At 48.0% G+C, this 23,728-nt stretch overlaps 1 protein-coding gene across 2 annotated transcripts; it reads right to left on the minus strand.

The window, feature by feature from the left end:
- Window positions 1–554: 554 nt before the first annotated feature.
- TUBGCP2 (tubulin gamma complex associated protein 2) lies at window positions 555–23,715 on the minus strand. Of its 2 annotated transcripts, XM_018911130.3 has the most exons (19): window positions 23,658–23,715; window positions 22,968–23,112; window positions 21,820–21,992; window positions 20,589–20,717; window positions 20,128–20,307; window positions 17,028–17,187; window positions 16,447–16,654; window positions 15,670–15,869; window positions 15,058–15,247; window positions 14,391–14,536; window positions 13,620–13,800; window positions 12,619–12,799; window positions 12,256–12,428; window positions 11,080–11,208; window positions 10,525–10,645; window positions 7,907–8,050; window positions 6,201–6,329; window positions 5,325–5,488; window positions 555–793 (listed from the first exon to the last, which is right to left on the minus strand). In XM_018911130.3, the coding sequence occupies exons 3-19, from the start codon at window positions 21,967–21,969 to the stop codon at window positions 688–690; spliced, it is 2,691 nt and encodes an 896-aa protein (XP_018766675.1). In that variant the 5' UTR covers window positions 21,970–21,992; window positions 22,968–23,112; window positions 23,658–23,715; the 3' UTR covers window positions 555–687. The 2 variants fall into 2 exon arrangements, with proteins under 2 accessions (XP_018766675.1, XP_009085828.1); XM_009087580.4 differs by lacking the exon at window positions 22,968–23,112 and having other exon boundaries at window positions 23,658–23,707.
- Window positions 23,716–23,728: the final 13 nt, after the last annotated feature.

The raw sequence follows: 23,728 nt of genomic DNA on the forward strand, positions 1-23,728 counted from the left end.
CTCCATGACTTCTAGTGGGACTCAGAGCTTGCTGCTGATCCCCACCCTCTGCTGGGGTCTCTCTCCCACTGGCAAGCTGGAGGAGCAGCTGTAGGCCATGGAGCACACAGAACCTCCCTCTTCCCCCCAGTGAGCTCCAGGAGGTCCCTGCACAGGAGCAGTGAGGGAGAGGAAGGACAGGAGCACTCAGTCCTGTGCCCACAGCCCTCACACACTCCTCCCCCAAGGCCTCTGTGTCCCTGGCCTTGGTTACCCCTTGTTCCTGGGAGACATTTCCCTTCCTCCCTCTATGCACCTGCTCTCAAACTGCCTCAGGCAATGTTTAGATTCCCTGGAACTCCTTTGCTGCGGGCTTGGGGTTGGAAAGGAATTAAAGATCATCCCATGGCATGGGAAGGAACACCTTCCACTACCCCAGGCTACTCCAATCCCTGTCCAACCTGGCCTTGGACACTTCCAGAGATGGAGAATCCACAATAATTTGCAGCCTCAGTTCTGTTACCAGAAAAAACAATCCTGATTTTTGTTGTTGTTGTTGTCACTTAATTTATTTTACAACACACAAACACATCATTGTACAACATAGTTAAAAAAAAAAAAAAAAAAAAGCCAGGAGAAGCCTAAAACATTCCAACCATGTCAGGAGGGTGAAGGCTGCCCTGTGCTGTTGGCAGGGGGGGCTGGGGCTCACTGGGCAGGCACGGCCAGGCGGGGCAGCAGCGGCAGCGCCTTGCGGCTGCGCTCGGCCGACATGTGCTCCAGGCGCTCCGTGTAGAACCCGTTGAAGTCCAACCTGAGGGACAGAACACACCTGAGGCAGGGCAGGTGACAGCAGGAACCTCCCCCAGGACACCCACAGCATGTTGGTGATCACCAGTTGCTGTGGTGTTGTGGGTCCCCAGGACGAGGTGAGAGATGAGAACTGACTCCAAGTTCTCAGAAGGCTGATTTATTATTTTATGATCTACTAAAACTATACTAAAGGAAGAGAAAGGATCCAGACAGAAGGCTGGAAAAGAATGAATAATAATAACTCATGACTGACCAGAGAGTCTGACACAGCTGGCTGGGATTGGTCATTAAGTAAAAACAATTCACATGGAACCAATCAAAGATGCACCTGGTGGTAAGCAACCTGCAAACCACATTCCAAGCAATCAGATAATTATTGTTTAAATCTCTTTTCTGAGGCTTCTCAGGAGAAAAATCCTGGCAAAGGGATTTTTCAGAAAATATCATGGTGACAACAGAGAGCCCTGTCCCTGCATGGTTGTGTGTGCTGTGCCACAGGTGTGGTGGCACCTGCTCCGTGCCATGCCTTGACACTGAAATGCATCAGGAATCTGTCCCAAACAGATTACGAAGGACCAAATGCCCACAGCTCCTCTGCAGACCACACAGAGGTGTCTTGTGTGGACAAGGGTTGCTCAGTGTCTGCACCTTCTCAGCTCTCCCCAGCACTGCTGAAACCCCAGAGTTCACCACAAACTCCCACACAAAATCCACCCAGCACGACGAAATGCTGAGGATTCCATCCCCACCATCCCCTGGCTAACACCAGGATGTTTCCCACAGATCCACAATTCACCAACACCAGCACATGGCCAGAGATGATCAGCCACAAGTGACACTTGGAAAAGCCTCTCCAAAGCACTCAGCACCAGGGATACCACCACAACCCCACCTCCCTGATAATCCAGAGTGATGCCATCCAGCCCCAAGCCTGCTGTGACTTTCCCTTGGCAGATCCCACAGCACCCACAGCCTGTGCAGCTCGTGCACTCGTGTGCCCTGGATCACTGAGCAGGCAGGCAGTGCGTGCCCATGAATCACACCAAAGTTACTCTCTCCCTTCCTCAAATTAGGCTGCTCCAGTACCAACTGAATGGGCACAATATTTGAGTTTCATGTTGCTTAACAACCTCACACAAACGGCAACAAATTGTTCCTTGACATTTTTTGGTGCCTGCAGAAAACAGAGCCTCGACAGATGGAATTTATCTGTTGCTCTCTCCTGGCTGAAAAGCTTTACATTGCCTTTATCCTCCAGGAGCTGACACTCACCTCAGTGTCAGGGAAACCTGACACTGAGGTGAGAGCACTGGGCAAGTTTTGATTCAAACACAAGGCCAGACTTGCTGCTTTAAGGACCTGCTCCATTTCTAAAGCTGCTTCATTCCCAGCTCAGCGACTGGCAGATTTTGCTTGGCTTCCCTTTCAGCTGTTTTTAGTTTCAAGTGATCCCTGATAACCATTTCTTCAGAATCTGTGTGGTGCTTCCTCAGCATGTGCTTACGTGGCATTTTCTTGCTTTGTGGTGGGGTTTGCACCACTTCAGGTCCTGGTGGCCTACTCTGAGCTCAACTTCCTCCACACTGCTAAGGGAAGGATGCTGATAACCACACTGATGTGTAACATTTCTAAGAAAGGGGACTTAACTAATCCCGCTGACAAAGTTCTCTCCACTGTAGCTCTACTCCTTTTCACTCCTGGGAGGTGTTGGAGTCACTGGAGAGTTCCTGCAGCTGCCAGCCTCTGTCAGCACTGCCAAGGGAACAGCTGGAGCTGGGGTTTAGGATGGACATCAGGAAAGGTTCTTCCTCCAGAGGGTGCTGGGCACTGCCCAGGCTCCCCAGGGAATGGGCACAGCCCTGAGGCTGCTAGAGCTCCAGGAGAGTTTGGGTACTGCTCCCAGAGTGGGATTGTTGAAGTGTCTGTGCAGGGACTGGATGATCCTTGTTAGGTTCCTTCACCTCAGGAGATCTTCTGATTCTAGTCTGTGACACACTGAGCAGGACTTGGGCACAACAGAGATCTGTGACCTGTGAGCTCTGAAGGAAACCCTCTGCATCTCCATCTCCTGTTGTTTGATGCCACAGATAAAATGTCTCAGTTACTCAGTACCACAAAATGAATAACTGTTAACCAGGAGCAAATAAATGATGAGCAAGTACCAGAACTGTGAATTTTGTTATTTATCTGACATGTTGATGATCCCTGTTGGAAAGCAGTCCCATAAAAAGGTTATAAATTCGAAGAAAAGTGTGGTATGTCTTACAAGCTCTTCCTTATAACTCTCTCAAATATGTTATTTCAGATGGCAACTGTCTCCACTCTGCTTCTCAGGTTCCTGTTGCCATAGAGCCCAGGCCTGGAGCCAACAATCCCTCCAACCTGAATGGGAGCTAAATGTCACCTCGGGCTCCCACCCTTTAAACCAGCCCTGAGCACCCTATGGGATTGGAAAGGTCCCATGGGCTGTTCACATCCAGGATTTCTGCTAAGGAATTGGGGACAGCTGGGTTGACAGGAAAGGTCCAGCAGCTCCAATGTCTTGATGAAGACTCAAGTGGTCCCAGAGAATCCAGACTAGGGCAGGACTTGATAGTGATGACAGTCCTGGTGCCACGGAAATAAAAGGAGGGCAAAGGAGCCAGGCCCTCCTCTGGGTGCAGCTGGGTCACTGTCCACAGCACAAACCATGGACAGCAGCACCACCACAATTCCCCTTTCCCCTGAAGCAGGAAGGGCTGGTTGCAAAACCCAACCTCTCTGTGTTTGGGAGAAGCAGCTGCAGAGGTTTCACAGCTCAGGAGTCACCTGCTGGCCCCAGCTGCCCCCCCAGTGGGGGCTGTGACACTCATGGAGCAGCTCCTGGCTGTGGCATCCTGGGCAGGACACACAGCCAGGCTGTGGGGTGCAGCACCAGCCTGTCCCACTGTCCTGGCACTGTGTGACATTCCCACTATGACAGAGTAGGTAATTTGGTCCTCAGCACTGTGTTGGCCACGTCCCCTGTGCCCTGGGATCATGGAGTGAGCTGCCATCAAGATCTCCTGGATGGAGAAGTCATGAACATGAACATGTCCCTCTGTTAGAACTTGTACTGGAGATGGGAAAATGTTAAGAAAAGGATAAAGGAGGAGAGCTGGAGCACTGGGGAGCAGGGAATGCTCCTGCCTGGGTGACTCAACTGCCTGTGATCCCAATCCCTGAATCCAGCCCGAGTCTGGATGCTCCTGTGACACCCAGCAGAGATGGCAGCCAGGGAACAGGGAGAGCTTAATCCTGCCAGCCTTTCCTACAGATGGATCCTGCCTGGAGCCTGCAACAGCCTGATGATGATGAACTGGGGTCTCCAGGCAAATGAAATGCTGGGAAGCCACACCAGCCTCTCCCAAAAGGTCCTGCAGAGACTTGGCTGCCCTGGTTAGTCCTGAAAGGAACAACAACTACAGCCACACAAACAGTTTTTTGGAGGAATTCCAAGATGAGGAGAAAACCTCTGACTCTGGTCAGTTCAGAGATGGAACCAACCAGAGTTCTTAGGGCTGTGGAGAAGGGCTCCACACCTACATTCCCACTTCATGGACTCAGCAGCACCCCCAGGGGCAGCTCTGGTGGCTGGGAGCTGCTCCCCTGACAGGGGATGGAAGCAGGAGAGCCCAAGCAGCCCTGGGGCACTGTCAGGGGCTGGGCAAACCTGGACAAGTGGCTGGACAAGAAGTTCCCAGAAGAAAAGGACAAGTGGAAGCACAGTCTCCTGTGGGAATACTTCAGCTAACAAGTGTTTGCAAAGTACCAGGAATCCTGACAGCCCTGTCAGATGCTGTCAGAAACAGCACCAGGAGGGGACAACAATCTCCTTAAAAAGCACTAGTGAAACATTTCCTCTCTCTGCTTTCAGGTGTAGCACATCTCAACAGAGCAGTGGGGGTTATCAGCCAGCCATAAAAGATATCCAGTGCAGATGGACAGGGAACAGAACTTCCAGGGTTTTTTTTTCTTGAAAAATCAATACCTAGCAGCAAAACTTCCATCTGCTTTCTCTCTCCCCTCCCATCCTGTGTACCTGACTTTTGTGTATTTCTGAAGGAAGTTTGATTTCCAAGCAGCTGCTTATTTAAATAAATGCAATATGGGAACTTAAAATAGACACTTTATGATCAAACCTTAATGTGATTTTCTCATCTTGGAATGCTTACCCTGTATTTGGAAATTGGTTTATTCACTGTCTCCACAATCCCCAGGAAAACTAACACCACATGTACAATATTAATGGACAAGTTTCACTCAATTCAAAGGAATGTTTTGGGGTTTTTTCTAAAGCCTTGGGTTGAACTGCAAAGCAGAATGGTCTGGATTGGAAGGGACCTCAAAGCCCATCTCATTCCAACCCCCTGCCATGGGCAGGGACACCTTTCCCTAGCCCAGGTTGCTGAGAGCTCCTAAATAAACACACTTCTCAGTTATAATGAGCATTTCCGGAGCTGACCCTGGGAGCCAGGGGAGGGGAAGTCACAGACAGAGAAGGCCTGGCTCACCTGTAGATGATGTTGAGCATGCTGTGCTCGCAGTCATTTGTGCTGTACACACTCAGCTTGTCCAGCAGGTCCAGCAGATGTGTGGAGAAGTTGCTGTCAAACTTGTTGATGGTGGCTTCAAAGCCAGATGTGAGGTGCAGGCTGTCAGCATGCTCTGCTAAAAGCTGCCAAGACAAAGGCAGAGTGGCCCCATGTGTGTGCTGATCTGCACTTGCCAAGGGGCTGCAGTTATTCCCTCCATTCCCTAACCCACCCCAAACCACTGCCAGCAAACTTCACTCTGAAATAAACCTTTCAAAGTCCTTGGTAGCTAAAAGCCCTGCTGTGCCCAGCCTGGGAGAAGCCCAGAGCAGGTCCCAGCTGAGTTCTCCAAGGATACATGCTGCCATTGCTCATTTTCAAGCAGGAGGAAAAGCCAGCAGGCAGAAAATGTGTGTTGCCTAAGACAGGCTGTGACCTCTGGAGCTCTGGGACTGCAGCAGTGATGCAGTGTGTGCCAGAGGGGCTTCCAGAGAGACAGGAGGATCTGCCAGCCACAGAGCAAATCCCCCGTGCCTCCACACAGAGAAATATGGACAAGACAGATCCCCCAGGTATGAAAGCCATGGACTCCAAAGAGCCCCACTCACACTCTGGGAATGGTGAAGTGGGAATGACATTTCAGAAAGCCTGGATGTGGCTCTGCACAGCTGAAAACACAAGTGAAAACTCAAAAACCAGTGCAGGGACTGCTGTGGGAGACAGGATCTTCAAAGCAGACTTTGAGAACTCCAGCAGAGCTCCACACTGCCCACAGTTCCACAAAGTTGAGGTTTTGGGGCCAGAGGTAGTCTATAAACCAGGAAGGGCTACCTGCAAGTGGCCAGAGTGTCCCACCTTGTTGGTCAGCTTCTTCTTGGCAGCCTCCTCAGCACGCTCCTCCTCGGTGGGAGGGCCCAGCATGGTGCCATGCTCCAGGGTGAGCCTCTCCATCTCATTGTCTAGCTTCATGCTCTGGGTGAACCTCTGGCAAGGGGACAGCGTTGGGGACACAGTTACAGCTCATTTCTTCCACTGTGGCACAGCACAAGGCTCAGTTGTGCCCACCCCAACTCCCAGGAGAGCTAACTCTGAGTCTGAATACAGCATGCTGGTCTGAGGTTGGAAATGGGGTGTGGAGTCTATCCCCATCTATCAGAGGTGGGGCAGTTCTCTTCTGTTCAATGGGCAGTTTTCTTTATCTCTTCCACAGCCAATTCTCCCTCCAGGAGATCTCTGCTGTTCATGGCCATTAATTATTAATTATCTTCTGTCCATGGCCAGTGAGTGTCCCTGCAGGGCTGATCAAATTCCACCATCCCATGGGGAGATGCCCCGCCCAGGGGAGGAGCCAAGCATTCCTACCTGGATCCAATCTGAGGTTTGGAACAGCCCAGTAGCCTTTGCCCCCTGCATTCCCAGAGGAGCAGCTTTCTGCTGCCCTGCATTCCCAGAGGGAGAGCAGGCCCATCTCCAGCAGCCCTGGAGCTGCAGAGGAAAACTCCCCCCTTGTGCAGGATCCCTGCTCCAGCAGAGACACAGCTGGCACTGCAGGAGGGCTGAGCCCCCTGGGATGGGACTGTGCCACCACCCTGAGCCCCCTGGGATGGGCTGTGCCACCCCTGAGCCATCCTGGGATGGGACTGTGCCCCCACCCTGAGCCCCCTGGGATGGGACTGTGCCCCACCCGAGCCCCTGGATGGGACGTGCCACCACCCTGAGCATCTGGATGGGACTGTGCACCACCCTGAGCCATCCTGGGATGGGACTGTGCACCACCTGAGCCATCCGGGATGGGACTGTGCCACCACCCTGAGCCCCCTGGGATGGGACTGTGCCACCACCCTGAGCCCCGGATGGAGTGCCACCACCTGAGCCCCCGGGATGGGACTGTGCCACACCTGAGCCCCCGGGATGGGACTGTGCCACCCTGAGCCCCGGGATGGGACTGTGCCACCACCTGAGCCCCCTGGAGGGACTGTGCACCACCTGGAGGGACTGTGCCACCACCCTGACACACAGGGGTCAGGGCCTGCTCTGACTCTGGCAGGGTTGGTTTTTTTTTGTTTGTACTATTGCATTTGTATTTTAAATTTTCCTAGTTATTCCTGTTCCCATATCTTTGTCTGAGAGCTCCTTAATCTCAAAATTATAATAATTTGGAGGGAGGGGGTTCACATTTTCCATTTCAGGGGAGGCTCCTGCCTTCCTCAGCAGACACCTGTCTTCCAAACCAAGGCAATGCTGGTACACAGATCTCCCTAAGCCCACTGGGAAGTAGGTTTTAGAAAAGCTGTGGGCTCCCTGATGCTGGAATGCACCCCTCAGCTCACCCTCAAGAGAGACCTCTACAGAGCACCACAACTTCCACCTCAAGAGAGGGAATTTGGTCCATATGAACCTGATCTCAACATGGAAAAAGGAGGATTTTGTGGAGTAAGAAGCCACAGAAACCACTTGGGAGAGGTGTGAGCTGTCAAGCCCTAAGGCTGCTGACAGAGGGAACAGACACAAGTCCACGTGGGGCTGGCAGAGGGACTGTGTCACGGGGAGGCTGTACACACCTGCATGCAGTTGGTGAACATGACACAGACAGACATCAGCTTGGAGAAGATCTTGAGCAGCTCTGGGTTGGTGAGCATGCAGTCCTTCAGGCAGTTGTCCAGGAAGCTGGTGTGGTGGCTCAGGACATCGTCAATGTTGGATGCCTGTGACAGGACAGCCCAACAATGACAAACCAAACCAGGGCTGCTGTGCTGCTCTGCCCCAAAGCTGCAGCCCAGCACCCTGCCTCTGACAGGGACCTCTCACAGTGAGGAACTCCTCGTGTAGCTCCCAGAACACCCAGAGATGGAGACTGCCTCTTTGATCTGTCACATCACCTCCCCACAAACCATGATTAATTTGATCACCCAAGCCCTCCCCTGGAAAGGATGGAGTTATCTGCTTTATGAACTTGCATTTTGCTTGTTCTTAAATCTGCTTCTCATGGCCACTCCCACCTTCACAACCTCAGTAAAGTCAGTGAAAACAAGAGCAAAAGAGAAAAACAAATCTTAGTGTCAATAAATCTTAAATGTCAATAAACTTATCATTAAAAAATACAGGCTATTCAGAAATATGCTTTAGGAGCCAGTAAGGAACTGGGACATGCAGTGTTGTGAGGATTCTGTAAGATTTTTGTTCACCTCTGCCACTCCAACAGGCTGTTTCAGTCTTGAGTTTTAAATGATAGATTAAAACCCCCTCTCACTCTGCACACTGCTGAAGCTCAGAACACAAATCAAGCTTAGGAAAGAACCACAGGACTAAAATTGCCACAGCATCCACACTGCTCCAGCAGGACCAGTGCAGGAAGCCCCTCCCACATCATGGGGATTTTGGAAGGAATTTTGAATGAGTTAGAGATGGGATTTCTGAGTTTTTAGATGATGTAGTTTATTTCTCTTGTTTTCTACAGAGGCAGGAAGGGTGAGTTTGGCTCACATTTTTATTGTATGGTTCAGAAGGTTACAAGACCCCTAGTTACAAGACCTTTTAAGGATTTACTGACCAATAAAACACTGCTAACAAGAATATTTATGTTTTTCACCCAATCCTTAAATATTTAATCTTAGGGACTAATGCTACAGTGTAAGCTTTCTTAGTCAATCATGATGCACAAACCTACAGAGCTGCATTCTAAACTTCTTGTTTACCCTTGTAACTACTTTAACTTTTTCTATATCTTAAACTCCAAAACTCTCAACTTTCCTCTTCTTAGCTTAACGTCTCTCTGCTTTAAACTATAAATCCACATTCTCCCTTCTAGCACCTAAGTCTGGAAGTCTTTTCCAAGATCTCAGATCAAATCCTGTTTTTAATTCTAAGCTTTAGTTTACAAGCCCAAAGTTCTGAGAATTCCCTGCATTTTGGATTCCAACACCACATCCCTTTAATCCCTACTGCAGAACAGGGATAAATGCAGCTTTCTAATGCAATGAAGATGATGATGCAGTTGTGTTGATGAAGACAGCAATGTTGTGAAGATGAAGATCCCAGCTACAATTTTAGGAAGAGAGCACCTTATCTTCAAGTGAAAATGCACAAGAGAGAAGTGTGACAAATAAAATGCACCATGAGGCACTGCATGAGACCAGTGAGGAACATCCTTTTCCCCTCTAAAATACAAATTAAAGGAGCAAACAGGGATAGGATAACTTCAACAACAGCTTCCGTGCAAGTAAAGTAAACTGAGTGATATATTTTGCAAACCTAAACTTGCAACAAAATTAAGAAATAAATACAATTCCCAGATTATCCAGGAGCTTGACATATGAACCCTTCTCCTTCAGAAGTTCTTGCCAAGAACGTGCAGAGACACAACCCTAGACCTGCTCCTCCTGTGAATTCTCCAGGAAAAAAACATGACAGGGCATCAAAATGTTGGCTAGCTGACCCCAAAAACCTCCTCAGTAAGAACTAAGGCAGGATCAGATGATGCTGAAGATCCACAAGGGCTATCAGAGAGCTGCCAAGAGAGCTGATTGCAGGGGTGTTGGGTGGTTTGGTACCTCAGAGGAGTGGTTTGTGTTTTTCAGGGTGTAAGAGGAAAAAGATGCACAACCCAGAGGCATCAGATCACAGGGTGACTACCAACAACAATAATAATAGTAATAGCAACAACAACAACAACAACACAACAACAACAACAACAATAATAATAATAATAATAATAATAATAATAATAATAATAATAATAATAATAATAATAATAATAATGGCCTTTTTTAAACCAAACATTCCCTGCATGCCAGTCCTTGGCAGCTTAATGGAAGGGAAAGCACAGGCTCTACTTCTAGGAGCACTGTAACTCAGCCAAGGAATCAGTTGGAGATGGCTGGACCGGTTTATGATCTTTGCTCTCTGCATCCATCTGCCTTTGGCACAGCTCTCTTCCTCCTGTGTATGGGAATGTTGAGCAGAACCTGCCTTTACATAACAGGGAGCAGAGTGAGACAGGGGGATGCAGCACAGGAAAGGGATGTATGACTAATCAAGCAGAAAGGTGGTGCAGAACAGCAGCACTTTGCAACGTGGCAGGAACAGCAGCTCCCAGAGCCTCCAACAAAATCAACAGACAGCTGCAGCTGCTGAAATTAGGCCTTACATTTGTTAAGCCTTCCATTCCAACTTCACTCACCAGCTTCAGGTTCTTCTCCAGAATGTGCCATGTTGGCTCCATCACTTCAAACATCATGTAATACTGGATATTCTGCACAAAATTCAGCATCCGCTGCCGCAGTGTGAAAGCACCAGCAAACCTAGGGGAGAAATCACACCCACACAGCTCAGAGCTAGCAAATGCCACGGAGAACTAGCACCAGGCTTGCACAGCCAAGCACTGAGCTAAATATTTCTGTCCTAGCAAATGCCTTGCTGCAGTGTGAGAGGGATTATAAAGCCACTGCAAATCATCTCTGATTATTTTCCATGGTTTTCCATCAATTAGGAGAGTCAGAGTTTTGAATCTGTCATAGGCTTTAAATATTTGCTCATAAAAAACTAAAATCTTGATATGAAATATTAAAGCAACTTTGCAAACAAGTATTGAGTGAAACCTAAAATGTTACAAATTGATGTCTCTGAGCCTGCAAGACATTTGTAAGGATCTTTTTCACCTCAGGATTGTCTGAGCTGTGTCATGAGGTATCCAATTAGCAATAAGGAGACCCAAAACTGAAAAAAAAAGCTGTACCACTTAGCTGAATGCAGGGAGAATTGCTTGGCTGTCTTATTGCTGATCCAAACATTGCACAGCTGCCTTTCCACGTGCTTGCAGTAGAACATGTGTCTGAAAAGCATCTGGTACCTTGTCAGTGCTTTCCTGGAAAGAAAAGAGAAGCCCATACAGATGAAGGGCTGCTCTGATTGACAGACCAAGCTGTGAAGGCTGAGGCTGCTCAGAGGTAAAGAGACTTTACACAATATGCTCCTCACGCCTTCAGACACACGCAGATCTGCATTGAACCAAAGCAAGAGAGCCACATTTGCAGCCACCCCAAAGAATTCCTCTCCAAGGAGACCCTCCTCCATATTTCCTGCCAGTGGGAACATCACCAGCCTCCTTAATTCCCTCGAGCTCCAGGCAGGGGTCACTCACATGGGCTGGGAGGGGGGTGATCAGACACTGTGTTCTTGTACCCACCATGCTAAGGCTGAGACGGTCACCCAAGAATTCGCCAGGATTTTAGAATTCACCCAAGAATTTAGCCAGATTTTCAAAAAAAAGGGGAGAAAAAGCTGTAACCAAGCTCCAGGCAGCATTACCCCACCAGCAATGCACTGTCACAAGCAGATGGGGCTGCTTATTTATAGCTCTGGGACTGGATTCAGGTCTGTGCTCAGACACTTGGGCGTGGGTGTCTGCAGAGCTCCAGTCGATACAGTTCAGGAAACCTTACCAAATCCTATTTTCACTTCCATACCACCAGAGCTAACACACTCTGTTGGGCAGGAAGAGACAAAATTCCAAAAGCATCGCGCCGTTAGGAAAGTCTCACTGATTCAATGGAATTTTTAGAGGGGAAATTAAGGGAGGAGTTAATTGCTGGCATTCAGCAATTTGAAATCTGCCACTCTGTTCACTCAATGCTGCTTGTCCCATTTGCTTGTGGCTCACAGCAGTGTTTCTCCAGGGAAACAAGAAGCAAATTCCTGCAGAAAAATGGACCTTTGGGTCCCTCACAACTTGGTTAAATGCAAAACAACCTGTTAGAGTAGCAACAGCCTGAATTCTTTGAGTCTGCAAGCAGAGATACCAGAAAGTGTGCTTCCTTCTACTCTCCAGCTTTGAGGAATGTTTGATTCTTGCACGGAAAGCCTCTTGTGAGAGTACAAGCCTGTTTTTCCCCTCAGTGGATTGATGCCTTACCTGTTTATGATGAGGGACAGAGGCCACTTCACAATGTAGTCGAAGGAAAAGGCCTCCAGGCCACTGAGGGTGAGCTCTGTGGGCTCTGCACTGATGATGGCCTTCTCCTGCTTTGTTTCTATGGCCAACACCCTCAGGAGCTGTGTGATGAGGTCATGGGGCATCAAGTCAATCTGTAAGGGAAGAGCAGGGGAAAAATGAAGCCACAGGACACCCACAGCTGCTGTGGAACAACAGCGAGGTGCCCACAGTCAGAGTCACTGTTGTCACACCAGCTGAGGAAGCAGCAGGTTCTCACAGGCACACAGACCTCCCAGGCCTTCTGCTCCAAGTCATTTATCTTCTGCTTCTACCCATTCTCACCTTTAAATCATCCTTGAAGGGATCAGTGTTGGCTGTGCTCATTCTCAGGGCTAATTCCAGCAGAGCCTCCAGCCTCGTTGTTATGATGTCGTCCACAGGCTTCTTCAGTTCCTCCTCTGTCAGATCCATGAAGTGAACAAAAAAGTCCCCTTGATCCATCAGGAAATAGTGTTTTATAGATCTGCTCAAGAAAATGAAGGGACAATTGATGACTTTTCTTAAAGCCCAGGTTAATCCATATCAAACCTAAAGGAACAAATGCAATCAACTCAACGAGCCTGTGGGGTTTGATCATAAAATGTTTCTCTTTCTGGAGAGCACACAGCCATAAATAACCAGTTTGGAGACTGCTCTTTTATGGATGTCTCCTCCTCCCTACCTCCTCAGTCAGGACACTTCTGTGCAGTCAGATCAGGGCTGCTGCTGTTCTTTTTTTTGTCTAGAAAAATGAAAAAAAAAAAAACCTTCTAGGTGTGCTGGGTGCAGGCTCCTGCTGTTGTCCTGAACAACTCCCAGATCTGCTCCAGCCAAGGGGCAGCTGCCAATTCTGAGCAGAATCTTGCACTCCTCTCAACAAATATCTGTGTTAATTTTTAAAAATCCAGCAGCCAAGTGCTTGGCCAGAGATGATGATAAATGCACTCATGATAACTGCAGGCTTTGGAGCAAAAATAGGAGCACAGCCATAACACAGTGAGGCTCCAGACTCCTCATCTGGGCTAGACAAAGCCCTGACCTAGTTTTGGCAACAGTCCTCTAAGGAAGTTGGACCAGAGACCCCCCCCAATATCTTTCCCACTCAACATTTCTATCATTTTAAACTTTTTTTTTTTTTCCTCTTCAGGGAAAAAAACCCCAACTTTCATTTTTTAGGTCAACCTTTCTAAATGGAAATAGAGAGAACACCTTGGTAATATCCCGAGAACAGAATTAACTTCAAAAATTTATGTCCCTTAGCAGAACCAATCTATTTATCATGCATTTAGTAAAATAAATCCAACCTTAGGTGAGCCACCAGCTCTTTCTCCTCCATCAGGAAGTCCAGAAGAACTTTGCTGGCATAGTTATATGCTTTTTCTATTTGTTCCACATAGGCTCTCTCCTTTAAAGTGTAGATGACCTCTTTGGCCACAGGGCAGGTGACATCTCGCCCACACTCCCTCACAACATTTAAATATTTCCCTGAAATTAAAAAGAAAGAATTCCCATGTTCATACCTGCTGTACAGCCAACAGGGAAACTTCCACATCATCCCCTTCAAGAGGAAGATGTGCTGAGAAATGTTTATACTGTGTTGTGCTCAGAGTTGGAAAGGATTTAGGCACCTTGCAAAAGATGACACAGAATTTTAAAACAGGCACCTGGTATCACATTTAAGGAGATTTAGAAATGGTTTGGTTTCCCAGTGGTGACAAAACATCACTGAAGGTGGTCTGAAACTCTTTTTTTTTGAAGTCACTTTTGGAGGGCTTTGTACCAGGATAAGAGGCTGAACGCTTAAATTAACCCTCAGATAGTGAAACTTCAGCTGCCCAGCTCCATCCAGCCAGAAAACCTGCTCACAAAACAGCAGACAGACAGACAGCTCCCCTTGCTGCTGGGCTCCTGTGTTGTTTCACCTACGGGGTTTGGGGTTCTTTTTACATCTGACTCTTCTACTGCTCTCAGTTCAGCTGGACAACCGCACAAAGTGGCAAGGCATGGTGACATTTCCTTTCTCTTCACACAAGACCAGCTTGCCTCAAGGTTCCTGTCACAGCAGAAGCACCTACCTGTGCTTAGGATTTTGTCAGCCATTTTCTGCAAGAAGGAGGGGATCTGCTGCTGAACAACAGTGTATCTCTGATCCCAGTACTTGTCATTATAGTCCTCCTGAATCTTCTCCTTCTGCAGCTCGTGCTCCTCCACCATGAACTCACTGAACAGTTAAAGCAGATGTTTAGGGGCAGGAAGTGGCACAATGAGGATTACTGTTTTTGACCTGCAAACTGGTAATGTGATCTATCAGAAATAAGGTCTCATGAGGACACATCCAATCAAGAACTGAAATTAGTCTGTTTGTGAAGCAAGAGGAAAAGCACTATGCAGTGTCTCTGATGATCTGCAAGGAGAAACAGAATTTTACAGAGTTCATAAACCAAGGCTAAACATTATCTCTTTGTCAGTGCAGGAGTGAGGAAACTGGCCTTTGTCACCAGCACAAAGGCATTAATTTCAGGTATTTTACCTTCAGCTTTGCCCCCACCTTAGGTTTCTGAAAATGTGGGAAACAGAAATGCTGCAGAAACTATCAAATACAGCAAAATGTTTCAAGTGACTCTACAAAAGCAAAAAAACTTCCAAGAGGGTTGTTTCAGGCCCCCAGGTGACACAGACTTGACAAAGCAGATCAGTATTTCTGAAGTTTTGCATTTCATTTCATTTTTTACTGTTCTTTACCTGTATGGATCATTAATGATGCCTCTATATATCCACTTTTCCAGGATTTCAAAGTAAGGCACACTGGCTGCCTTGGTTAAATACAGGCACAGCTCCTGGGCCTGGCTGTCCCCTGTGTAATTGAAAGTCTTGTCATGGAGCAAGCTCAGGGTTGATCCTCCCATACACTCACCCTTATCCACAGAAGTAGCTGGAATTTAAAACAAAAAAAACAATATAAGACACTTACATCCTGAAACAAAAGCCAAAATGGTCCCCAGATTTGACATGGCCCCCTGAGCTGCCTGTGTAGCTGTAAGCAAGGGGCTGGACTAGGAACTTCCAGGGATTGTAACCACACAGAGCTGGAGAGGAGTCTGGAAAGGAGCTGAGGAGAGGCAGCAGTGGTGGATACAGCTGATGGCAAGGGCTGTGTAGGCAAAAGGCACTGAGGTGCCTCCTGACAGCTCCAAAGGCACATTCAGCCCTAGAACCTGTACTCTTCTCCACAAGAGTACAATTCCCCTGGGCTTTCTTCTTTAATAAAGCAGGAAATCAAAATGGGACATGCCCTGCCTGCCTGGCTACCCTGCAGCTCTCACAACCCGTAAGGATTGTATTTTGGAAATTTACCCAGTGAAGCCAGAATCTCCAGGGTCCTCATTGTGGGCTGGATGTAAAACCACAGCTTCTGCAGTGACAGAAGGCCCTGCCTCTGAAGATGCTCCAGCTGGGTAATTAATATCATGTATTCCTTGATTAGAGTCCTCATGGCTGCAGCCAGAGCATGATTTACCTGTCCATACTCAAAGGAGGACTTCTCCTCTATAAACCTGTAAAAAGCAAAATGAAACTCTGTCAGCAATGCAATTTGCGTGGTTTTCAGGAGGTTCTGCCTTCAGGACACTGTGCAGGCACACCACTAGATCCCATGCTGGGAAGCACACCAGTCCCTGTCCCTTATTTCCCATCCCACACTTCCTAGAAGGGAAAGCTGTGGGAAGATGTTTCCTCTCCAGCCAGAAGGGAATTAGAACCATTTGTAAAAGCACTGAGTAGAAAGTGGAACCACACACAAAGGTTCTCCCAGTCCTGGATGCCCAGAGAGAAGCAAAAAGCAGGAAATATGGAGAATTTCATAGCAGAGTGGGAAGAGAAGATAGATATATCCTAGCTGCATTTTACCTGAAGTTACCAAGGCCAAGACTAGAAAGAACAAAGCTGTGTGAATGAAAAAGTGAACTGGCAGCACAGAGGAAAAACCCAGCAAAGCTAAAACTGACCCAAATAAACTGTCACTCATTTTATACCCCCTAGTTTAAATTAAGCATGGAAGTTAGCACCTGCACAATGGGAGACTCTCTGCTCTCACAGGAGAGCCTCCCCCCCTGACAAAAAACAGCCCAGTACCTGGTGACAGCAGAGTAACTGGCTGCCACAGGAAGAATCCTGGTCACCAACTCCTTGATGGACAAGTCCAGGTTTGGATCAAGTGAGAAGGTTCTGTTCTGCCTGCCCACCAGGGCCTGTGCTGTGATGTACCTTCCATCCACGCCAATCAGCACGTACAGCAAGTCTTCCACAATCATGGATTCCTGGGAGGCCAGTGGCAAAGTGCCTGTTCCCAAAGAGGAGACAAAAAAAGGACAAAAAAAGGACACAATGTGCCATCACCACCTGTTTCAGTCTTGTACTTTGCTTTCCTGGAGAACAGAATCCTTTGCTCATTCCTACCCAAATCCAGAAGGCAGAAGAGAACACCAGCCACAGCTCCTGCTGCTGATCCTCCCACCCAAAAGGGCCCAGTTACTTCCAACACCAACAACTTCCCCAACCTCCCTTCCACCAAAATATTCAAATACCCAGAACACAGCCCAAAGAAAAAAGAAGTGCCAAGAGCCAAGTTTTGCTGAGTGTGAACATCTGAACAGCATTTCTGAATGAGAACCAAACACTACAAATTCATGCAATTTTCCCTGTGCTTCACATACCTATTGGTACTGTTGTGTCAGTGCTTAGACTGGTGCCAATTAAGAAATCCCCAATAAGTGCAGGTCTCTCATACACCCAGGATGGAAATACTGGAATGGGCTGACCAGAATTCTTCTTGTTCTGCTTATCCCGGAGGATTTTTCGGGTAAGCTCAAGAGGCTGTTGGAGAAAGACAGAGAGGGAAAGAAAGGAAAAAACCAGGAGACTTTTAGGAGTCCAAGAAATGTTTAATTTCAAGGAGAAATTGACTGCAGACCAATTGATGGACTTGAGAACAGAAAGCAGAGTAGCTGGTATTTCAGTAGCATGGTGTAGGGTTTAATTTCCCAGTGCCACCTAGTCTACTTGCCCCACTGCTGCAAAAAATACACATTTTTAAATAGATTTGACCTTTTTTTGGGGGGGGTTTACATCAAACAATGCCTTTCTGCAACTGTCTCCACTGGCTTGGGTGCTGGGGCACACCCAGGGAAGCAGAATGGGGACATGCACAACCAGCAGGCAGAGGTTGCTGGTTTGGAGGGAGCCCCACATGAAAGCAGCAAACTCCTTCCAGAAGCACCAGCATCCTATTCCAGGGGCACTGAACACCTCTGAACTCAATGCCAAATGCAACCCAGACAAATCCACCCACAGAGAGCTGGAATATGATGGAGTTTTTTTCTCTGAGTGGGAGTTGGCGAAGGAAGTGAGCTCTTGAAGACTGAAAGACTCTCCACCCCCAGCTCTGACACTAAAATAAATGGAGTGCAAGATCAATCATCAGCTGGGGAAGCTTGTGAGATGCACAACCTACGTGAACATTTGGAGCCCCAAGTGCACAAACCCAGGGCTGGTGAAAGCCATTGCTGAAACCCCACAGATGTTTGTGTGTGTGTGTGTGTGAAAAGGGATATGCACAGGCTCATTTTACTTTCTTATTTACATCATGTGTGGGTGATCTGCTGAAAGGACCTCGATTTCCTCTGCTCCCCTACCAGAACTGGGACTTTCATGTGGAGAAATAGGAAGCATCAAGCAGGGTGCCAGCAATTCAAAGGATGGCTAAACCCCACATGAAACTGCATCCCTCAGCTGGCTGTATGAACACGTTCTACTTGGGAGAAGGGCAGCCATCAGTAGGTCTTCCCAAATGGAAGGCAGGAAAAATTTCTTCACTGACAGAGTGGTTAATCATTGGAACAAGCTCCCCAGGGAAATGGTGGTGTCCACCACCTCTGGAAGTGTTCAAAACATGAGCAGAATGGCAGCTGGGAACATGGTTTAGTGGGCATGATGATATTCAATCCAGGGTTGGACTTGATGACTCTGATTTTATTCTGTAACAAAAAAGCACTATATTTATTCTATATGTATATTCTATAACAAGGGCACTTCTGTTGCAGTTCAACCAGCTCTAGTGTGACTTTGTTAACTGGCAGAGGTCAAAAAAGTCTACATTTTGGCTATAAAGGACACATCCACCTGAAAGGGAACACTTAACTTTGCCCATCTCCATGAATCCTGGACCAAAACTGGCCCAAGCAGTAACTCCAATCCCTGCATGATCTCTCTGTCAGTGCCAAGCAATCCCAAGGCAGATGGCACAGCACTTGTGGCACTGGTGACAAAGCACATGCCTCAGGGGCATGAATCACCTTCTCTCTGCAACTTGAAATTTAGGTCACTGTCACTACAGGCTTCAACAACAGCCTGGAGAGAAGGGCTGTGTTCTCTCCCAGGGCTGAGAACACAGCCCTCAGGTGGCACCCCCACCCCCTGGCACAGGGTGGTAGCTTGCCACTGTCATGCTTAGGAACCTGCAGCTGACATCTTGAGCAATATCCACGGAGGGGGACGAAGGGCTCATCTCTGAGCTCCATAAACACCTCCAGCTCCATCTGTGACCCTCACAGACAGAACATCTGTGTCACAGGCTGAGCAGACCCAACACTTCCAAGGAATGTCCTCCTGTCCCAGCCCTTACTGACTCAACAGACCTGAGCCCCAGCCCATCAGGGCCTTTTAACACAGTTGCAGCTCTTTAAGTCTGAAGAGACTGCAAATGGAGCAGCAGGGAAGCCACAAATCTTGGCTTGTGATGGCATTTCAATCCCTCTGGCTGTGAACTGCACATCCCAGGGAACGGCACTTCCAGGTCTTTCCTCTTTTAGCAAGTTCACACATAAATCCTGGTAAGAAGATCAGTTATCTCACTGGAAATTCATCTTCCCTTCATGATCTAAATCACCCACTTGACTCAGATTGTCTGTGAAGGATCTGGATGAGTCAGGCCAGTGCTGTGCAGTATTTCAGTGGCTGTGGGACAAGGCTGGTGCCACCACTGCTGACAGGGTGAGGGTCAGACCCTTCATTTTAGGATTTGAGTTCTCCTCCACCATCACATTCATGTAGTCCTTCAAGCCCAGACACACACAGCATGGGACATGGGAGCTCCATCCCTCTTGCCATCGAGGGCCTGAAGTGATCTGAGGCTTGTCCTCTGTTAGATTTTGCTGACCAGACATGAGAAGGCACTATGGACCTCTGATCATCTTTTCCTCTTTCCCCTCTGCCCAAAAAACTCTCCATACACTTTTGCCCCTCTGCCTTCTGCAGCCAAAATATCCTTATCTTGACCCATCAGTTTATCACTGAATTTTTTCCCTCCCTGTTTTGTTTGACAGGTCAAGTTACCACTGTACAGTTTTTTTATACAAATAATGACAGGAAATAGAATTTGGGATTTAAGTAATAAACATCCCTTTTGCACTCTGACTTCACAACCTACTGCTGCTAATGAAATGTTTAACTGTTTGCTAAGCCTGGTTTTCCTCTTCCTTTCTGTCTTTTCCATGATGCCAGGTTGCTCCAAGCCCTGGCCTTGGACACTTGCAGGGATGGAATAGCCACAGCTGCTCTGGGCAGCCTGTGCCAGGTTCCTCACAGGGAAGAATTTAACTGTGAATTTTACCTTAGAATAAGCCCAAAGAATGTAACCTTAACTGTCTGAGATAGAAAAAGGCCACTTTTACAAGGAACAGCACCAAGATTTAATATGGTCTGACTAACAGAAGGGAAGATTTTGTGCCCAGAGCTTGGGAAGGAAGGGTTTTGTACCTGCTGTGCACTGGAGTTTGCTGTAACACTGCCCAGCTGCTTGCGCAGCTCCTCCAGCTCCTGCAGAGACATCTTGGAAGTGGAGGAGGGGATGGAAAAATTCGTGCTGCTGCTGCTGGTGGCTGCATTTGCTGCGAGTTCTGCCCTTTCTTTTGCATTTTGTTGCAGGTAGTGGAGTGTCTGTACACAGACAAAGAAAGAAAAGGTTTTGTGAACGCTGGGCAGCACAGTCTAAAGCAAGAAACACATGACCATGTACTGAATCTAACCACAGATCTCTTTGTCCCAGTTTTCCATGTCTTGGTGAATTATATCAAGAGGAGCATAAGCCTCAGCAGGGCTTTATTAACTCAGTGAAAGCTAGAACTGCTCATTTGTTGATTTCTACCATCAGCTGTGCTTGAAATCAAGCACTGCATTGTTGCTACTCCTCAACATCCAGTTCTAAAGGAGGAACCAACCTCTTTGTCTTCGGTGAGTTTGGACAGCAGATAAACCAAAGAATCCAGATGCCTTGTGTTCTTAGACTTCAGCTCATCGTACTTCTTTAAAAAATCTTCAGGAGTTCGAGAAAACTCTGCTATTTTCACCTGTAAAACACCATGTTAATATTAAATGGAGTTACAATTGAAATGAAATGGAATTAGAGCAGCCATGCAGCTCAGGCTACAAAGATGCCAAGTTTCAGACAGAGCTGGAGACTTCCTAGCACTTGGGGCTTGACTGGTGGATTGTTTTTAAAAATGAAAACAAAAAGCAGTCTTACAGCCATAAAAGCTATAGGAGTTACATAGCTATAAAACTATATGAGTCTGGTCATGAGTGCCAGGCTTTAATCTCTAATATTTGGGTGATATTCAGAATTTTAAAAGTCAGGTGTTAGTCATATAATTGCATTTTATACAATTTTAATTTCATCATGTATAGTAGAAGAGCGACCCCAATGTAGGTAATAATGTGCTCTGACTCCATGATTTCAGAAGGCTGAACAATTGCTTGATTAAGCTACACTATATTACATTAATACTACACTAAATGACATACTAAAGAGATACTAAAGAAAAATCTGTGACTGACTGAGAGAGTCAGGACACAGCTTTGACCCAACTGGCCAAGGAATCAAAACAACCTTCACTGTGTCTAATTAACAAACCACTCTGGGTAAACAATCTCCATAACACATTCCACATGTGCCAAACAACAGGAGCAGTGAATAGAAATAAGAATTGTTTTCTCTTCTTCTCTGAGCTTCTCACTGCCTTCCCCAGGAAAAATCCTGGGAGAGAGAACTGTCTTTCTCTCTGTTCAGAGAATGTGAATACCATAATCATGGAACCAAGGAAAGGTTTGGGTGGGAAGGGAATTTCAAGATGATCTTGTTCCATGGGCAGGGACACCTTCCACTATCCCAGGTGGCTCCAAGCCCTGTCCAACCTGACCACGGACACTTCCAAGGATCCAAGGGCAGCCATAGCTTCTCAGGGAACAACTCCCTCCCAACATCCCACAAAACAACCTCCATCTTTGACCTTTCCCACACCCCAGTCCTAAGAGCCCTTCTCTCCCTCAAGCATTCCACCTTTCTCCACCCAGAACCGCTACCCCGGATCCCACCAGCCCCTCTTTTCCCCATTTTCCCTGGATGGACACCAGCAGGACGAGGTGCTATTCCCAGAAGGAGCCTGGCAGGACCTTGGCACTGTGGGCAGAGACGTTGGTGGTGACGTAGGGCGTGCGGTTCTTCTGCAGCAGCTCGATGTAGACCTCGGCGCCCTCGCCGCCGTGCACCCGCAGCAGGCTCAGCAGCTCGTTCACGTCGTGGTGGATGCGGAACTCGCTCATGCTCCCAGCTCCTGCCACCAGCCCTGGGGACACGGGATCCAGGGGTCATCCCTCTGCCTCCAGGGAAAACAGCCCCTCCAGGGAAAACAGCCCCAGCAGGGAAAACAGCCCCAGCAGGGAGATGCTTCTGGAATGTGGAGATGTTTGGCCAGGACAAAGGAGGAGGGAGCAAACCAAGCAGGGATACTCCTTGTGTGGTTTGGGGTGGAAGGGACTCAAAGCTCGTCTCATTCTGGTGCCTCAGGTTTGAGCTTTTGTATTTTTCACATTCTGTGCTGCTTTAGTGTGCAGTTCTGAGCTTCATAAAAGGGGATGGTGAGCTCTCTGCACAGAGTAGCTAAATAAAACAATTCCTTCTCTAGCTGGGGACCAAGGAGAACTAATTCAAATCTCAGGCCCAAGAGCATAAACAACTTGGACTGAAGAGAGAAAAACAAGCAGGATTGGACTTCATAAGCTGGACCTACAACTGTACAGTTAATTCCAATATGCAAATCGAGCAGAATTTATCAAAGTGAGAGACATTATGACCAGGTGTCCATTTTGTGCCCATTTTGGTTCACCTTGGGTGCAGCCCTGGCTGGGCTCTTGTGCTGTCCAAGACGGATCCACTGAGGCCTTTTAATAAATCCCTACTTTGTTTTTTAACTGTCCAGCCTCTGTTCTAGGGCAGCCTTCCCAAGGCATCTGTTCCATCCCCTCCCATGGCAGGGACACCTTCCACTGTCCCAGGCTGCTCCAAGCCCCATCCAACCCAGCCTTGGGCACTGCCAGGGATCCAGGGGCAGCCTCAGCTGCTCTCAGGCAGGAAGTCCAAGGCTGGGGGAGAATCTTAAGTTGGGGGTGGCCAGCAGAGGTGTCCTGACAGGCTAACCCTGCTGCTGCTTCTGAAATCACAGCAGCTTTTCCCAACTTTAGGCATCTTCCTATTCCACTGCCCACTTTACTAACTTCACTCAAACACTGCAGAGTACTTAAATCATAAGTTTAATACTGACACAGAACCCTGAGATGAGCTCAGCAGGTCAGAGCCTGGTGCTAAAAACACCCAGGTTGTAGAGTCAATCCTGGAATGGCCATTCACTTAAGAGCTGGACTTGATGATCCTTGTGGGTCCCTTCCGACTCAGAACATCCTGTGATTCTGTAAATCAGAAGTAAGACCCTGAGTCAGGAACGATGGAAATAAATAAGGAGCTTCATGTGACACCCTGCTCAGACAGAATCAAGCAGATACAATCCAGATGCACATATCAAGCACAAGAACACACTTTTGTTTTGCTAAGATCATAGAATCACTTAGTCTGGAAGGGATCCCTGCAAGCCTTAGTCCAACTCTCCACTCAAAACTGACTCAAATTAGAACAGTCTGGTGCAGCTTAAACTTAAATCTCTTTAAAGGCCCAGCTTCCCCACCACCTGGGCCCGTGATCCTGCAGGGATTTCCGGATGAAGTGCCTGTGGATTAGGGAATGAGGAGGAGCTGCGGGAGTTGGGCCGGCTCGGCTGGAAACGAGCAGGGCCTGAGGAGTCACCGCACCCGGAACAGCCAGCGGGGGGATCGCCATCGCCGACATGACTCTACGGGCCCGGGAAGCACCTCAGCCGCGTCCCACCCCACCCTCCCTACCCTATCCAACTCTATCTATTAATTTAATTTAAATTATTTTCATTTCATCCCATCCCTACCTGCCCGCCCGGAAGTGCCGCCGCTGGCGCCGGGAAGCGCGTCCCGCGCATGCGCGATGGGCGGCGCGGTA

This window comes from Serinus canaria, chromosome 6, assembly GCF_022539315.1.
Source record: "Serinus canaria isolate serCan28SL12 chromosome 6, serCan2020, whole genome shotgun sequence".
NCBI classification, from domain to species: Eukaryota; Metazoa; Chordata; class Aves; order Passeriformes; family Fringillidae; genus Serinus; species Serinus canaria.